General features: G+C 38.1%; 1 protein-coding gene across 8 annotated transcripts in view; it reads left to right on the top strand.

The window, feature by feature from the left end:
- Positions 1-5,879, top strand: part of EVI5 (ecotropic viral integration site 5) — a 231,103-nt gene extending 225,224 nt beyond the window's left edge. For all 8 annotated transcript variants that reach the window (XM_007169596.2, XM_057554966.1, XM_007169594.3 and 5 more), the window contains one exon: positions 1,803-5,879. In XM_007169596.2, coding sequence (XP_007169658.1) covers positions 1,803-2,114 — 312 coding nt within the window. In that variant the 3' untranslated portion in view covers positions 2,115-5,879. The remainder of the gene's footprint in view (positions 1-1,802) is intronic.
- Positions 5,880-13,032: the final 7,153 nt, after the last annotated feature.

Below are 13,032 nucleotides of genomic sequence, written 5' to 3'. Positions count from 1 at the left end.
ACCACGGAGAGGTCTTTGTGGTGCTCTGTGCCCTTTCCCTAAAGATTCAACTCCAAGTTTATATCCCTTCTGCTATGCCAAAGAGGAAGGTTTTACTTAAATTACATTGTACCTCACTATGATGTTCTCTTAGCCTAGGGCACAGGAATTTCTTAATGGCTAAAGGTTTACCTGACGCAGACATCATTGTGTTGAGTCCCAGCATCCCTCTTGTTTCCCATTGTCACACACCAACAGGGAAGTACTAGGGTTTCTTCACTTCTTCCTGGAAGTCTATCAGGAAAGCTAGGAGGTGTTATGGCAAAGCTGTAATGTCTTTACTCTCAGAACCGTTAGTTTTGAAAGTGTATGTAATATTTCCTGAATATTTCACATTGTCTTTATCTCAAGATTCGAAAGATAGTTAGTGACCAGGAATTTGTCCTGGAGAAACAAAATTGCAGGTTGATAGTAATGATAAGGACAAGAGACATGGAGTATATTTTTAGCAAATTCTTGATAGTAAAGGTAGATTTTGATAGTTAATTGTTTTTATTGTTTTGGATTTTTTTTAACTCTTCTACTTTATCATAGGAGAAAATTCATGGTGTATGAGAGAAATTAAACAAGTGATAATATCAAAATTAAATTTTATATTTAAAACATAAACTCTTGAGGAGAAGATGATGTCTTAATTATATGATAGTGGATGTGGTAGTATCTGTGGTGGTGGGTTTGGGAATTTGAGGGAATTTAGGCAAAGAAGTGGCAGATGATGAAAAGAAATCACCCTTAATACTGATAAAACTGGTTTGGGAGAATGTGGTTTTGATGTGTGCAACAATGGGTTTTTCAATACTGAACGCTAGAATTTGTCAGACTTGCCCCCCAGTAATAGGTAGCATTTGATCTGCATAGCTCTTCCCACACAAGGGTATGGCCCTATAAAATTCCAGGGATAGAGAAACAGAACCTGGTTCCCAAAGATGGAAAGAGAGGGGAAAGAGCTGAGCAATATGTGCCATTCCTCTTCCCTACCCCTGGTGAAAGAAGTCACTCCTTCTCCCTGGGAGGAACAGGGAAGAGAAGGCAAAAATGTTATACATCACTGGCCTTCCCTCTACACAGAAGGACATATCAATAGTGGGAAGAAGCATTTCTGGCTTCATTGAGTGATAGTGGTATGGTGGTCTTTAGGATATTATAACAGAATGGAGACTGCTAGCAAATTTTATTAATTTGTAAACCATTATCATCATTCACAAAATTATGGAGACATGCTCTAAGACAGTGTGTGTGATAGTTCAGAGTATTGTCTTTATTAAGTCCATATCTTCTACAGATGTACATGGAAATATTTGCAGGTGAACTGATAGGATGGCTGAGATTTACCTCAGAATAATCCAGGAACAAGAGAGGTATATTGTAACAGGATTGTCCATGATGTGTTAGATGTTGAAATTAAGTAATGGGCACATGGAGTTCATGTTATCTCTAGTATAACAAAGGTTCCGTTTGAATCTAAACTTGGGTATTAGCTATGTGTCCTTGGCAAGCTACACTACCTGAGTCTCTTATTTCCTAATCTCTAAAATGAAGATAATAAAATGAACCACACAGGACTGTTGTGGTGATTCAATTAAAATAAGTTATCTGCTCATTGCGTAACACGTGAGAGTCACTAAAAAATTGGTAGTTACTATTTATATCCATAAATGGAAAAAGATCAGGGTATCTTCTTACTTAAACATGAAATGTTTGCTTTCTTGGAGTGTGTATATTTCCCCAAGTTGAGTATATTAACTTGGATTTTGTTTCAACAGCTCAGTTGCCTAAAAGGCCAGAGGGGCTTCTCCAGCCAACCCCCTTTTGATGGAATCCACATCGTCAACCATTTAATAGGAGATGATGAATCATTCCATTCCTCTGATGAAGAGTTCGTAGGTAATTCCTTACAGGAAAGTGGCATTGGTTTTCCTTTGCACAGAAAATCTGGCCTGATGTCTTTGGACCCCACTGTGGCAGATGGTAGTGAAAGCGAAGCAGAAGACAGCGCACTGAAGACCAGAGAGAGCAGTGAAGTGGCTCAAAAGGAGCGGCCCCCGAGAAGCGGGTCGTACTCAACCACTGTCTGACCATCACTGTGACCTAGACTGTGGATTTTTTTAAGGGATCAGTTATCATGACTGAGGGTTTTTGGAACATATCTGTTTCATATGTATATATATAAATATATATATTTTACAATCTTAACTGCCTTTTTATCTTTGCCAAATCTTCACCACTGACTTACCATTGCTATAAAGTAGAGTGGAATACGGTTAATGGGAAAAATAAGGTTCTAGCAGTATTACTAAATATTAATGTTTCTTGTTTAGAAAATGCAATTATATCTATATGTGGGAACCATTTTGAAGTTCAGAACTGTGGAAAATTGAATTTTCTTCAGACAAAACTGTTCTTGTGCAATATTTTATGCTCAGTGAACAAATTGTATATTTATGTTTATCAGTTTGTTTTCACGGTGGCTGTCTACACACATTTGACCAAGACATACATCTGATTTATCTTGGTTTTTTTGTGTTTGGGGAATTTTTTTTTTCAACTAAAATTACTGCTTTATTAGTGGGTCATTGAAAATTCCCAAAAGCAAAGCCTTTTTTTCACATAATTTTATAAACACAAATTAATGCTTATCTGTCTTGAGAATTCTAAATTTTGTTTTTAATTTCAGATTTTTATGTGCACATCATGCTTCCGTGTGTTGCTTACCAGTCAGAGTAGTAAGTTAACTACAAATATATTGGGTTTTTGTACATATTTATAAATCTGCACCACACAACATTGAACATTTTATGTGGAGAATGTATCTGTTGCAAGATGACTGCCTTCAGCATTATGAAAGGACCTCTGTAAATAATAGGTTAAAAGAAAATTGAAAATAAAACCAAACACTAATATTTTAATAGCTTTAGAATTTTGCTTAGCATTCAACACTAGCAGATTCATAACTGATGCTTGTTCAAAGACACTGTTGGTGAAATCTTTTAGTTCATGTGTATGTAACAAATTTTTCATGATTAGAGAGGTAATAGCACATATTACTTAGCTAATATTCTACTTAATATAATTTAATCAATGGACTGAGGTCCACAATATACAGCAATTATATCTGCAAATAATCTATGAACATTATCTTCAGATTCTCTAGTTACTAATCTATAGATAAAGCAAGCCATAAGAATCCTTTCCTACCAATTCTTTATCATCTAGACATTTTTTCCCTAGAAAACTGAATGCCTGTCATTGGTAAATTAGAGGAAACACCCAAACTACACTTATACTATGGAAAGACTACAAAAATGTGTTGACTGGATGCTTTCTACTCTCATTTTCATCAGCAGCCTATGGAAAAAAATAACCTTCAAGAATAAGAGGAAGGTAGAATTCAGTAAATATGGAGGTACAATTTTGCACAATATGTTGCATGCAGAGAAAAAAAATTACATGACACAATGGAACAGAAGAGACAAAAATAGTTTTCTGTCTAAAACAAGGAGTTAAGCCTTACGGTGCATCGTAGTCAAGGGTTTCCCAGCAAACCCTTTATAGCCATTTTGCTTGAGAAACAAGATTGAAAACATGCCTATTGTCTCCATAGCTCCAGGCTAAATTCTAGTGGTTAAGTAATTTACCTGTGGTCACAAGTTAGTAAGTAATCAGAGCCAAGATTTTAATCCAAATCGCTCTGACACCAAAGCATTTGAAAAGGCTCAGCTAATTTCTCAATTCCCTGCTTTTCTGACAGTTAATGTGATTTAAATGTTTGATTTAAATTGTTTCCTGAATATATTATATAGGTATATATCTTTATGTATAGATACGCAAGTATCAACACTCATAAGCTTTACGCAGCTTATGAACATAGCTGCTACTACTAGAATTGTCTGACTGGTGACTTTGGGATTCTCTTTTGGGGTTCCTTGCTGTCAGTCTAGAGGCTGTTGATGCCCAAGTGAAATGAGATGATTCATGGCCACGTGATTGCTTTGACCCCCCACATCAAGAAATCAGAATGATCCAGCCCATGAGCCAGTTCCAGCCAACATCCTGTTTTCACATGACCCACAAGCTAAGAATGATTTTTACATTTTTAAAGAGTTGAGGAAAAAATCAAAAGAATAATATTTTGTGTCACATGAAAATCATATGACCTTCAAATTTCAGTGTCAGTAAAGTTTTATTGGCACATACCCATGCTTATTCATTTGCATGTTGTCTGTGGCTGCTTTTGTGCCACAGTAGCAAAGTTGAGTAGCTTAAAATGTCTATTATCTGTCCCTTTAGAGAAAGTTTGCTGACCTTAATTTAGATACTCTAAAATGTAGGTTTACCTCTTCAGTTTGTCTCAAGTAGAAGACTGAACCATTTGCTTTTGCTGTTGAGCTAATGGTTTGGAAACCTAAAATTTCCTGGTGGATCCTATACTTAGAACTATTCAACATGGAGAATGTGCCAGCTATTTTAGATTACAAAGTCTTTGAAGCCATAGACAAATTTGGAAGGGTATCTGTGCCTTTGGAAATGGAGAAAGAAAGGAAAGAATACCAGAATCCTAGCACTGTTCTTTAAAGCATGCATCATTGATTGGCCTTTAGGGTGTGCTTCACTGAGTCAGTGTTATAATTTGACTTTAAAAGTAAGAACATCTTTCTAGAACCATGTTTCAATTCTAAACTTTGAAAGATATTCTTAAAGAATTTCCTAAGTACTGTTTCTGGTTAGGAATTAGTTGTTAAAAGAATCACAGTAAGTAAACCTTACTCTGTTGAGACTCTTGTAATTGGGATAATGAAAAACTAGAAATGACAATCTTCTCATTCAAGATATTTGATTCAAATACTCCTTAGAAGGTTTTAAAATCTTCCTGGCCTTTAGGATGTAATAGAATAACTTACTCCCTTGGGATAGTTACTTTCTGGTGTCATTGCCATCCTGGGTTGAAATGCTGAGAGAGACTACAAGTCACCTGAATAAAATGGAAATTGCATTGAGGTGATGAAACAGAGACCTTAAAGATCAAGAAAATATTTCAACAGCCTTTTAAAAAATTAGTGGTAAATTTTTCTTCCTGGAAAAATAAGTCAAAGGTGTAACTTTACACAATTTCTACCCTTTTTATTGATAGATATTAAGCGTTCAGTGTTTGATGACTAATTGAGACACCAAGTCCTAACTAACTGGTTGGCTATTTGGGGAAGGAAAAAACAACTCTTTCTTAGCTCTGGAATGTAATGCAGCTTGTTACTCTCCAGATAGTGCCTTTGATTGAAAACAAGGTCTAGACCTTTTTAAGTATTTTATTTCTGACATCATAAGAAATGATTTGGTTCCTCATGCTTCTTTATCTTTACATAGTGCACTATAATTTTCAGATTTAAAGTAAAATGAGTGTATGAATTGTGTTTTAGTAAAGCCCTTTTATGACCAGCTTGATTTTTGTGTAAGTACAAGGTGTCAACAGCTAACATTTCATGAAATCAGTGATTTACTTTGTTAAAACAATGAGCTTTAGCCTGAAAATTATTGCTGCTCTGTCGTTAATGAAACAGTAAGTTTTTAAAATTAATTAATTTTAATTCATTCTACTGAAATTAAATTTTCTGATTAAAAATGGAGTGAATGCTATTTATAATCCAAGTTTTTACATCACATCCATTGATCTACCTACCCCTTCTTTTCACTCCAAAGAGAGGATAGAATAATGCATTACATATACTATAGAGATATAAAACTATAATGTATTTCATTTTACTGTTGGAATTTCTTATTGTAACATTGTATGATAACCTGAAATGTTTACTTGTGCCTTTGCTTTAAACAATTAAAGTTTTCCATTTTATAAGAATTTCTGTTTCCTTAAACTATTCAACTTAAAAGGGGATAGGCATCAAAAAAGAAACTGTTTAAAAATGTGTGGCCTGACATCAGATATTCATGAGTGAGGCTTGTGCTCCGTGGGTACAGGGACCATATCCACCTGTTCCACCTATGTGTAACTAGTGCCAAACAGAGAGCCTAGTATATATATTTCAATTTAATGAAAGGCCTAATACCTGGGTTTGTTATTTCCTTCAGCAACATGGTAATTTTTTGAAAATAGTATTGGCAATATTTTCATCTCACATTGTGTTTTAGGTTATTAAATAAATTATCAACTAATTCAATAAATATATTTAAATATATAATTTGAATATACACAGGTAATTATAAAAAGAAAGTTATGCCTTCTGCATCATCACAATGTTAATAATCATTTAATTCAGAAGCAGTAGTTCATTGTATATAATTGTATATTATATATACAATTGTATAAAATGTAATATATAATCCAGGGTTTCCTACCTTGGCACTATTGACAGTTGGGGCCAAGTTGTTGCAAGTGGCTGTCGTGTACATTGTAGGATGTTTATCAGCATTCCTGAGCTCTACCCACTAAATGCCAGTAGCACCTTCTCTTTCAGTTAGTTGTATCTCCAGCTGCCAAAAGTAGGGACGACTGAGAATGAAAATCACCCCTGGTTGAGAATCTCTGGTATATATTTAGAAGTGAGTCAAAAAACAAAAAGCCACTAGGACTAAAACTAAAAATATATACATCTATTGAAGATGGATATCAAATTTGTTTCTAGTAGCTGGTGAGAAAAGTAAAACCTGAACCACAATGAAGTGCCTCTTCACACTTATTAGGATGGCTATTAAGACACGCACACATGCATACACACACTAACAAGTGTTGGTAAGGATATGGGAAAATTGGAACCCTTGTCCATAGCTGCAGGGAAAGTAAAATGGTGCAGCCATTGTGGAAAAGTTTTGGCGGTTCCTCAGAAAAAGTAACCATAGACTTACCATATGATCCAGCGATGCCACTTCTAGATATATACTCAAAAGAAAACAGGGACTCAAACAGATATTTGTGCAACAATGTTCATAATAGCATTATTCACAATAGCCAGAAGGTGGAAACAACAAATGACCATCAACAGATGAATGGGTAAATAAAATGTGGTATGTACATACAATGGAATATTATTCAACTATAAAAAGAAGTGAAATTTTTTTTTTTTGGCCACGCCATGCGGCTTGCGGGACCTTAGTTCCCCCATCAGGGACTGAACCTGGGCCCCAGCAGTGAAAGCACTGAGTCCTAACCACTGGACTGCCAGGGAATTCCCCGGAATGAAATTCTGATACATGCTACAACATGGATGAACCTTGAAAAATGCTAAGTGAAATACGCCAGACACATAGTGTGTTTCCACTGATTTGAAGTACCTAGAATAGAAAATTTATAGACAGATATATCAACACAAGTATTTCTGTACTTTTAACATGTCTAACACGTAGACATTAACCATGGGATAGGGGTGTGGGAGAAAGGGAAGTTATTGTTTAATGGATACAGAGCTTATGTTTGGGATGATGAAAAAGTTCTGGAAATGGATAGTGGTGATGGTTGCAGAACACTGCATAGATTTAATGCCGCCAAATTGTATGCTTAAAAATGGTTGAAATAGGGACTTCGGTGGTCCAGTGGTTAAGAATCTGCCTTCCAATGCAGGGGATGCAGGTTCAATCCCTGGTCAGGGAACTAAGATCCCACGTGCCTCAGGGCAAGTAAGCCCTTGCACCGCAACTAGGGAGAAGCCGTGTGCTGCAACAAAGAGCCTGAGCGCTGCAACGAAAGATTCCAAGTGCCCCAACTAAGACCTGACAAAGCCAAGTAAATAAATAAATAAATTTTCTTTAAATGGTTGAAACAGTTTTTAAAAAATAGGCATGTTGAGAACTTAGAGTCAGCTTATAAATTAAATATGTTCAAGTAAAGATATATAGAAGGAAAAAAACCTAATACCTGAAGACTTACAAAATTTGCCGTGTCCATGAAATAGAAAGGTTTTTTTAGGTGTAGAATTCTGGCACTAGACTGGGACTCGAGCTTTGTGTTGTTGAAACCTGGACAAATCACAGAAATTTATGGCTTCCTTGCTGCTGCTAGTATACCAGACTCCCGGGGCCTTGCCCTTCCTGGAATGGGCTTCTGCCACATTCCCACAAGACTAGCTCCCTAACTACTCCTCTTCTCTGCTCAAGTGTCACCTGCGCAGGAGGCCTTTCCTGACCCTTTTTCAAAAGCCCCTTCCCAGCTTTATCTTTCTCCATTGCATTGATAACTGTCTATGCATTTTACATCATCATTTGTTTTTGCCCACACTAGAATGCAAGCTTTATGATTTTTGTCTCCCCAGTATTCAGGACAGTATCTTGGCTCACAATAAATGTTTGTTGAATGAGTGAATGAATAGTGGAATAAATCACTGTACCTCAGTTTATTCACTATTAAAATGGGATAAACAACATCTGTGAAATATGAATGTCAGTGGAAAACCCAGTGGGATCTCCGTGCAGCCAGCCTGACTCCAGAGTCCTCTAATTACTGAATACTGCTTTGGTGGAAGACACCCACCAAGCACTGTTGAGGAGGCAAAGATGAACCAGGCCAACTCCTGTCCTCACACGTGGAATGAGAGATACAAAGGTACAGATACAGTGCCGTCAGAATTCAGAGATCACATCCAACTGGGGGGGAAGGGCCTCCTTCGTACTGCTTCCTGCTCTCTGCCCATCCAAAAGCCCCACGCTGCACCAGGGCAGGGCCCGTGATCCCTGCAACAACTGTTCTCTAAGTCCCATTGTCTCCTACCCAATGACTTGCTCTTACCTAGGTGCTAATGTCTCCTGATCTGGGTGTATGGCTTCATCTCTTCTGCACTCTAGATTTTACAAAGGGTGTCTAGAAATGAAGCATCATAAACCAGCGTGTGGGATTTCAGACCCAGAGAATCTTTTTGTATCCCGAGTTGACTCTAACAAAGTAGCTACTACTGTGTCCACAGCCCCCCCCGTTGTCACCCAGGGCTGGCCACTTTTTCAGAGACTGCAAGGGATCTTCTGAGGCTGTCCTCGTTAACAGGAGAGAGCAGGGCAGGTGGAAAGAAACTGGTTGACTTTCAAGATGTTGTTTCTCTGATTTTTTTTTTTAAAGGAAATGCATACTGTACACATGAGAGACTCCAAGGCTGAGAGATGCCGTGGCAGTTGAGATGCACCTGGGAGCGCCTAACTGTTCCCTGCCTCTGCCGCAGAGGGTGGGACAGGCAACCACTGTACAGAGCCCTCCACAGCAGACGGACCAGGGCAGCCCATCAAGTCATAGCACCTGGTCTCCTCCCCTACCAAGGACTCTTCTTTCTCTCCAGGCGAAGGCTTTCCTGGTCTCTTGTATCATCTTTGTCACTCCCACCCAGGTCTGGAGTAGGGACCCCTCCTTGGTGTTTGCTGTACTTCAGTCTTCAAGGCACAACTGTGTGGACCCGCCTAACCCCAACCAGGCTGATTCTTCCCCGTGGGTAGAAGAGACGACAGCTATTCCCCACAGCCCTGCATTGTCTCTTCTATTTTGCATGTCTCGAAGCCCAGCTTCTACCCTCGTGCCCTTCACTGGAGCTCAGGATTGGGCCAACTACTCTCCATTTACAAAGAGAGTTTTAAAACCTTTGATGCATGAATAAATGTTTGTCTCTGCAGCCTTCTCTCTACAGATGAGCTTCTGGTCAGGCTTAAGCTGCTCAGCTTAAAGGAGTCTCCGAGCCATTTCCCTCTCCCCTGCCTCATCAGCCCACTGAGCTGCTGCCAGAACTGCAAAAGCAATCTGCCAGGTGAGGAGGTGGAAACCCCAACAGTGAGGAGTCGTGGTGTTCAGCATAAATTTATAAAGAAAAGTGTCAGGCATTTCCCCCCAGTTAACTTAGTTCAAAAGCTAAGGCCAGGTTCAGCTCTGCCCTATTCTGGCAAACTGCCTTCCAGCTGTGCTCTGTAGAGGGATGTCCCTGGCAGGCAGCTCCCCAGGCCAGTGCTGGGATTTGAGTAATCACAAGCCCAAGTCGGGTGTGTGGGAAGGTGTGTTGTTTGGTCTGGCTCACAGCCCTTGACACTCTGTAGCTATTTTAAACAAATCCCACAGCCTTTCATTTGCTTCACTAATTTCTCTAAAATAGAATTGTTTATTTGTGGGTCAAAATTGGAGAAGCTTCTTATTCATCACCAAACTGCTCTTTGATGAGACTGGAGACAACACAAGGCCCAGAGCCCAGAAGGGCTTGGCACGTAGTAAGTGCTCAGTCAACGTTAGCTAACAGCGAGATCGTGCGTGGCATCTCTGAATCCCCAGAACCAGTACAGGCCACTCAGTTAGTATTCATGGATTTGAATGTTCCTTCTCCTGCCCTGACTTCTCATCTGCACTCCGGTTCTCTACTTACACTATCTACATGGTATTTCCACATAAATATGTTTGAGGTGATGGGCCAACACTCTCTATTTCCTAATTTCTGCCCATAGTGGTACTTATACTACTTGTTGTTGTTATTAACACATACCTTAGAATCTCATGGCTTACAACATCGTGTCTCACTCCTGCTACACGTCCATCAAAAGTTGGCTGCTGCTCTGCTCTACATCGTTTTTACTCTGGGAACCAGGCTGATGAAGCCACTTCTATTCTTTTTTTTTAATAAATTTATTTATTTTATTTATTTTATTTTTAGCTGTGTTGGGTCTTCATTGCTGCGCGTGGGCTTTCTCTAGTTGCAACGAGCTGGAGCCACTCTTCATTGCGGTGTGCGGGCTTCTCGTTGTGGAGCATGGGCTCTAGGCACGGGCTTTAGGCACGGGCTTCAGTAGTTGTGGCACACGGGCTCAGTAATTGTGACTCACGGGCTCTAGAGCGCAGGCTCAGTAGTTGCGGTGCACGGGCTTAGTTGCTCTGCGGCATGTGGGATCTTCCCAGACCAGGGCTCGAACCCGTGTGCCCTGCATTGGCAGGTGGATTCTTAACCACTGCGCCACCAGGGAAGCCCACCACCTCTATTTTGAACATTGCTGATTGTTAAGGCAGAGGGAAAAGTGATATGGTGAACAATATGCTGGCTCCCAAATCTTCTGCCGGGAAGTGATATACATCATTTTCATTGATGTATATCACTTAGCCATTTCATTGGCTAAGTCACACAACTAAGACTCCTCCAAGGAGAGGCAGTAAATATTTGGAAACATAGTACTTACTTTGTGCCAATAACTATTTTAAAATAACAGCTTTATTGTGATATAATTCACACACCGTAAAATTTAGCCTGGGACTTCCCTGGCAGTCCAGTGGTTAAGACTTTGCCTTCCAGTGCATGGGATGTGGGTTCGATCCCTGGTCCCACATGGCCAAAAAAATAAATAAATAAAATAAAACAGAAACAATATTGTAATAAATTCAATAAAGACTTAAAAAATGGTCCACATCAAAAAAAAAATCTTTGAGAAAAATTTAGCCTTTTAAAGTATGCAATTACATAATTTTTAGTATATACACAGTTGTTCAACCATCACCACTAGTAATAATGGTTCACACCAATTTCAGAATATTCACATCAATTTCAGAATATTTTCATCACTCCAGAAAAGAAACCCCATACCCGTTAGCGGTCACTCTCTATTCTCTCCTTCCCCCAGCCCCTACTATTAGTAGGCAACTATTTTTTTGTGAATAATACGCCAGTATATGAGTATACCATATTTTGTTTATTCATTCATCAGTTGATAAACATGTGGGTTGTTACTAGCTCTTTGCTATTGTGAATTATGCTGCTTTGAATATTTGTGTACACATTTGTATGTGAACATAGGTTTCCAGTTCTCTTGGGTGTATACTTAGGAGTGGAATTTCTGGGTCATATGGTAACTCTGTTTAACATTTTGGGGTACTACCATACTGTTTTAAGTGTTTGCAGTATTTTACAATCGCACCAACAATGTATGAGCGTTCCAATTTCTCCACATCCTCAACACTTACTATTGTCTGTCCTTTTTATTTTAGGCATCCTAGTTGGGTGTGGAGTGGTATCTAACTGTGGTTTTGATTTGCTTTTCCCTAATGATTAGTGATATTGAGCATCTTTTCATGTGCTTATTGACCCTTTATATATTTTCTTTGGAAGTGTCTATTTAAATCCCTTGTCCATTTTTTAATTGGGTTGTTAGTTTTTTTTAATTGTTGAATTAGTAAGAATACTTTGTATATTCTGCATACCAGTTCCTTAGCAGATATATGGTTTACAAATATTTTTTCCTATTCCATGAGCTGTCTTTTCACTTTCTTAATGGTATCCTTTGAAGCACAAAAGTGTTTAATTTTGATGAAGTCAATTTTGTCTATTTTTTCTTTTGTTGCTTGTGCTTTTGGTGTCATATTTAAGAAATTATTGCCTAATTCAAGGTCACTATGATTTATAGTTTTATATAAAGGAGTTTTATAGTTTTAGCTCTTACATTTAGGTTGATGATCCATTTTGAATATGGTGTGAGGTAAGGGTGAATACTTTTTTTTTTAAATAAATCTTTTATTTTGGAATAATTTTAGATTTGCAGTACAGTTGCAAAGATAGTGCAGTTCCCATATACCTTTCACCCAGCTTCCCCTAATGTCTAACATAACTATAGTACATTTGTCAAAATAAGACATTTTAAATGGTACAATAGGTTTAACTAAACTACAGACTTTATTCGGATCCCACCAGTTTTTCCACTTATGTACTTAATGTACTTTTTTTCTATTCCAGGATCTAATCCAGGATAAAGCATTGCATTTAGCTAAGTACTTTTTATATATTAAGTAATTTAATGCTCACAACAATATAATTATCTTCACATTACAGAGGAAATAAAGGCATAAAGAGCTTAAGTAACTTACCCAGGGTCATATTGCTAGTAAGTGATGGAATTTTTCTCATCTTTATCATCAATCCAAAATTCTAGGTAAATTACACTACATCCTTCAGTCACCTCCCAAGGAAGGTGCATGGGAGTTAAATGTTGTGAGATGTCGCTAGTCTGAAAATGTTTTTATTCTTTTTTATTCTATTTGATTGATAGTTTGGGCAA

This window comes from Balaenoptera acutorostrata, chromosome 1 (genome assembly GCF_949987535.1).
Source record: "Balaenoptera acutorostrata chromosome 1, mBalAcu1.1, whole genome shotgun sequence".
Lineage (NCBI taxonomy): Eukaryota > Metazoa > Chordata > Mammalia > Artiodactyla > Balaenopteridae > Balaenoptera > Balaenoptera acutorostrata.
Note: the sequence above shows the minus strand (reverse complement) of the source record. Positions and strands in the feature narration are given on the sequence as shown.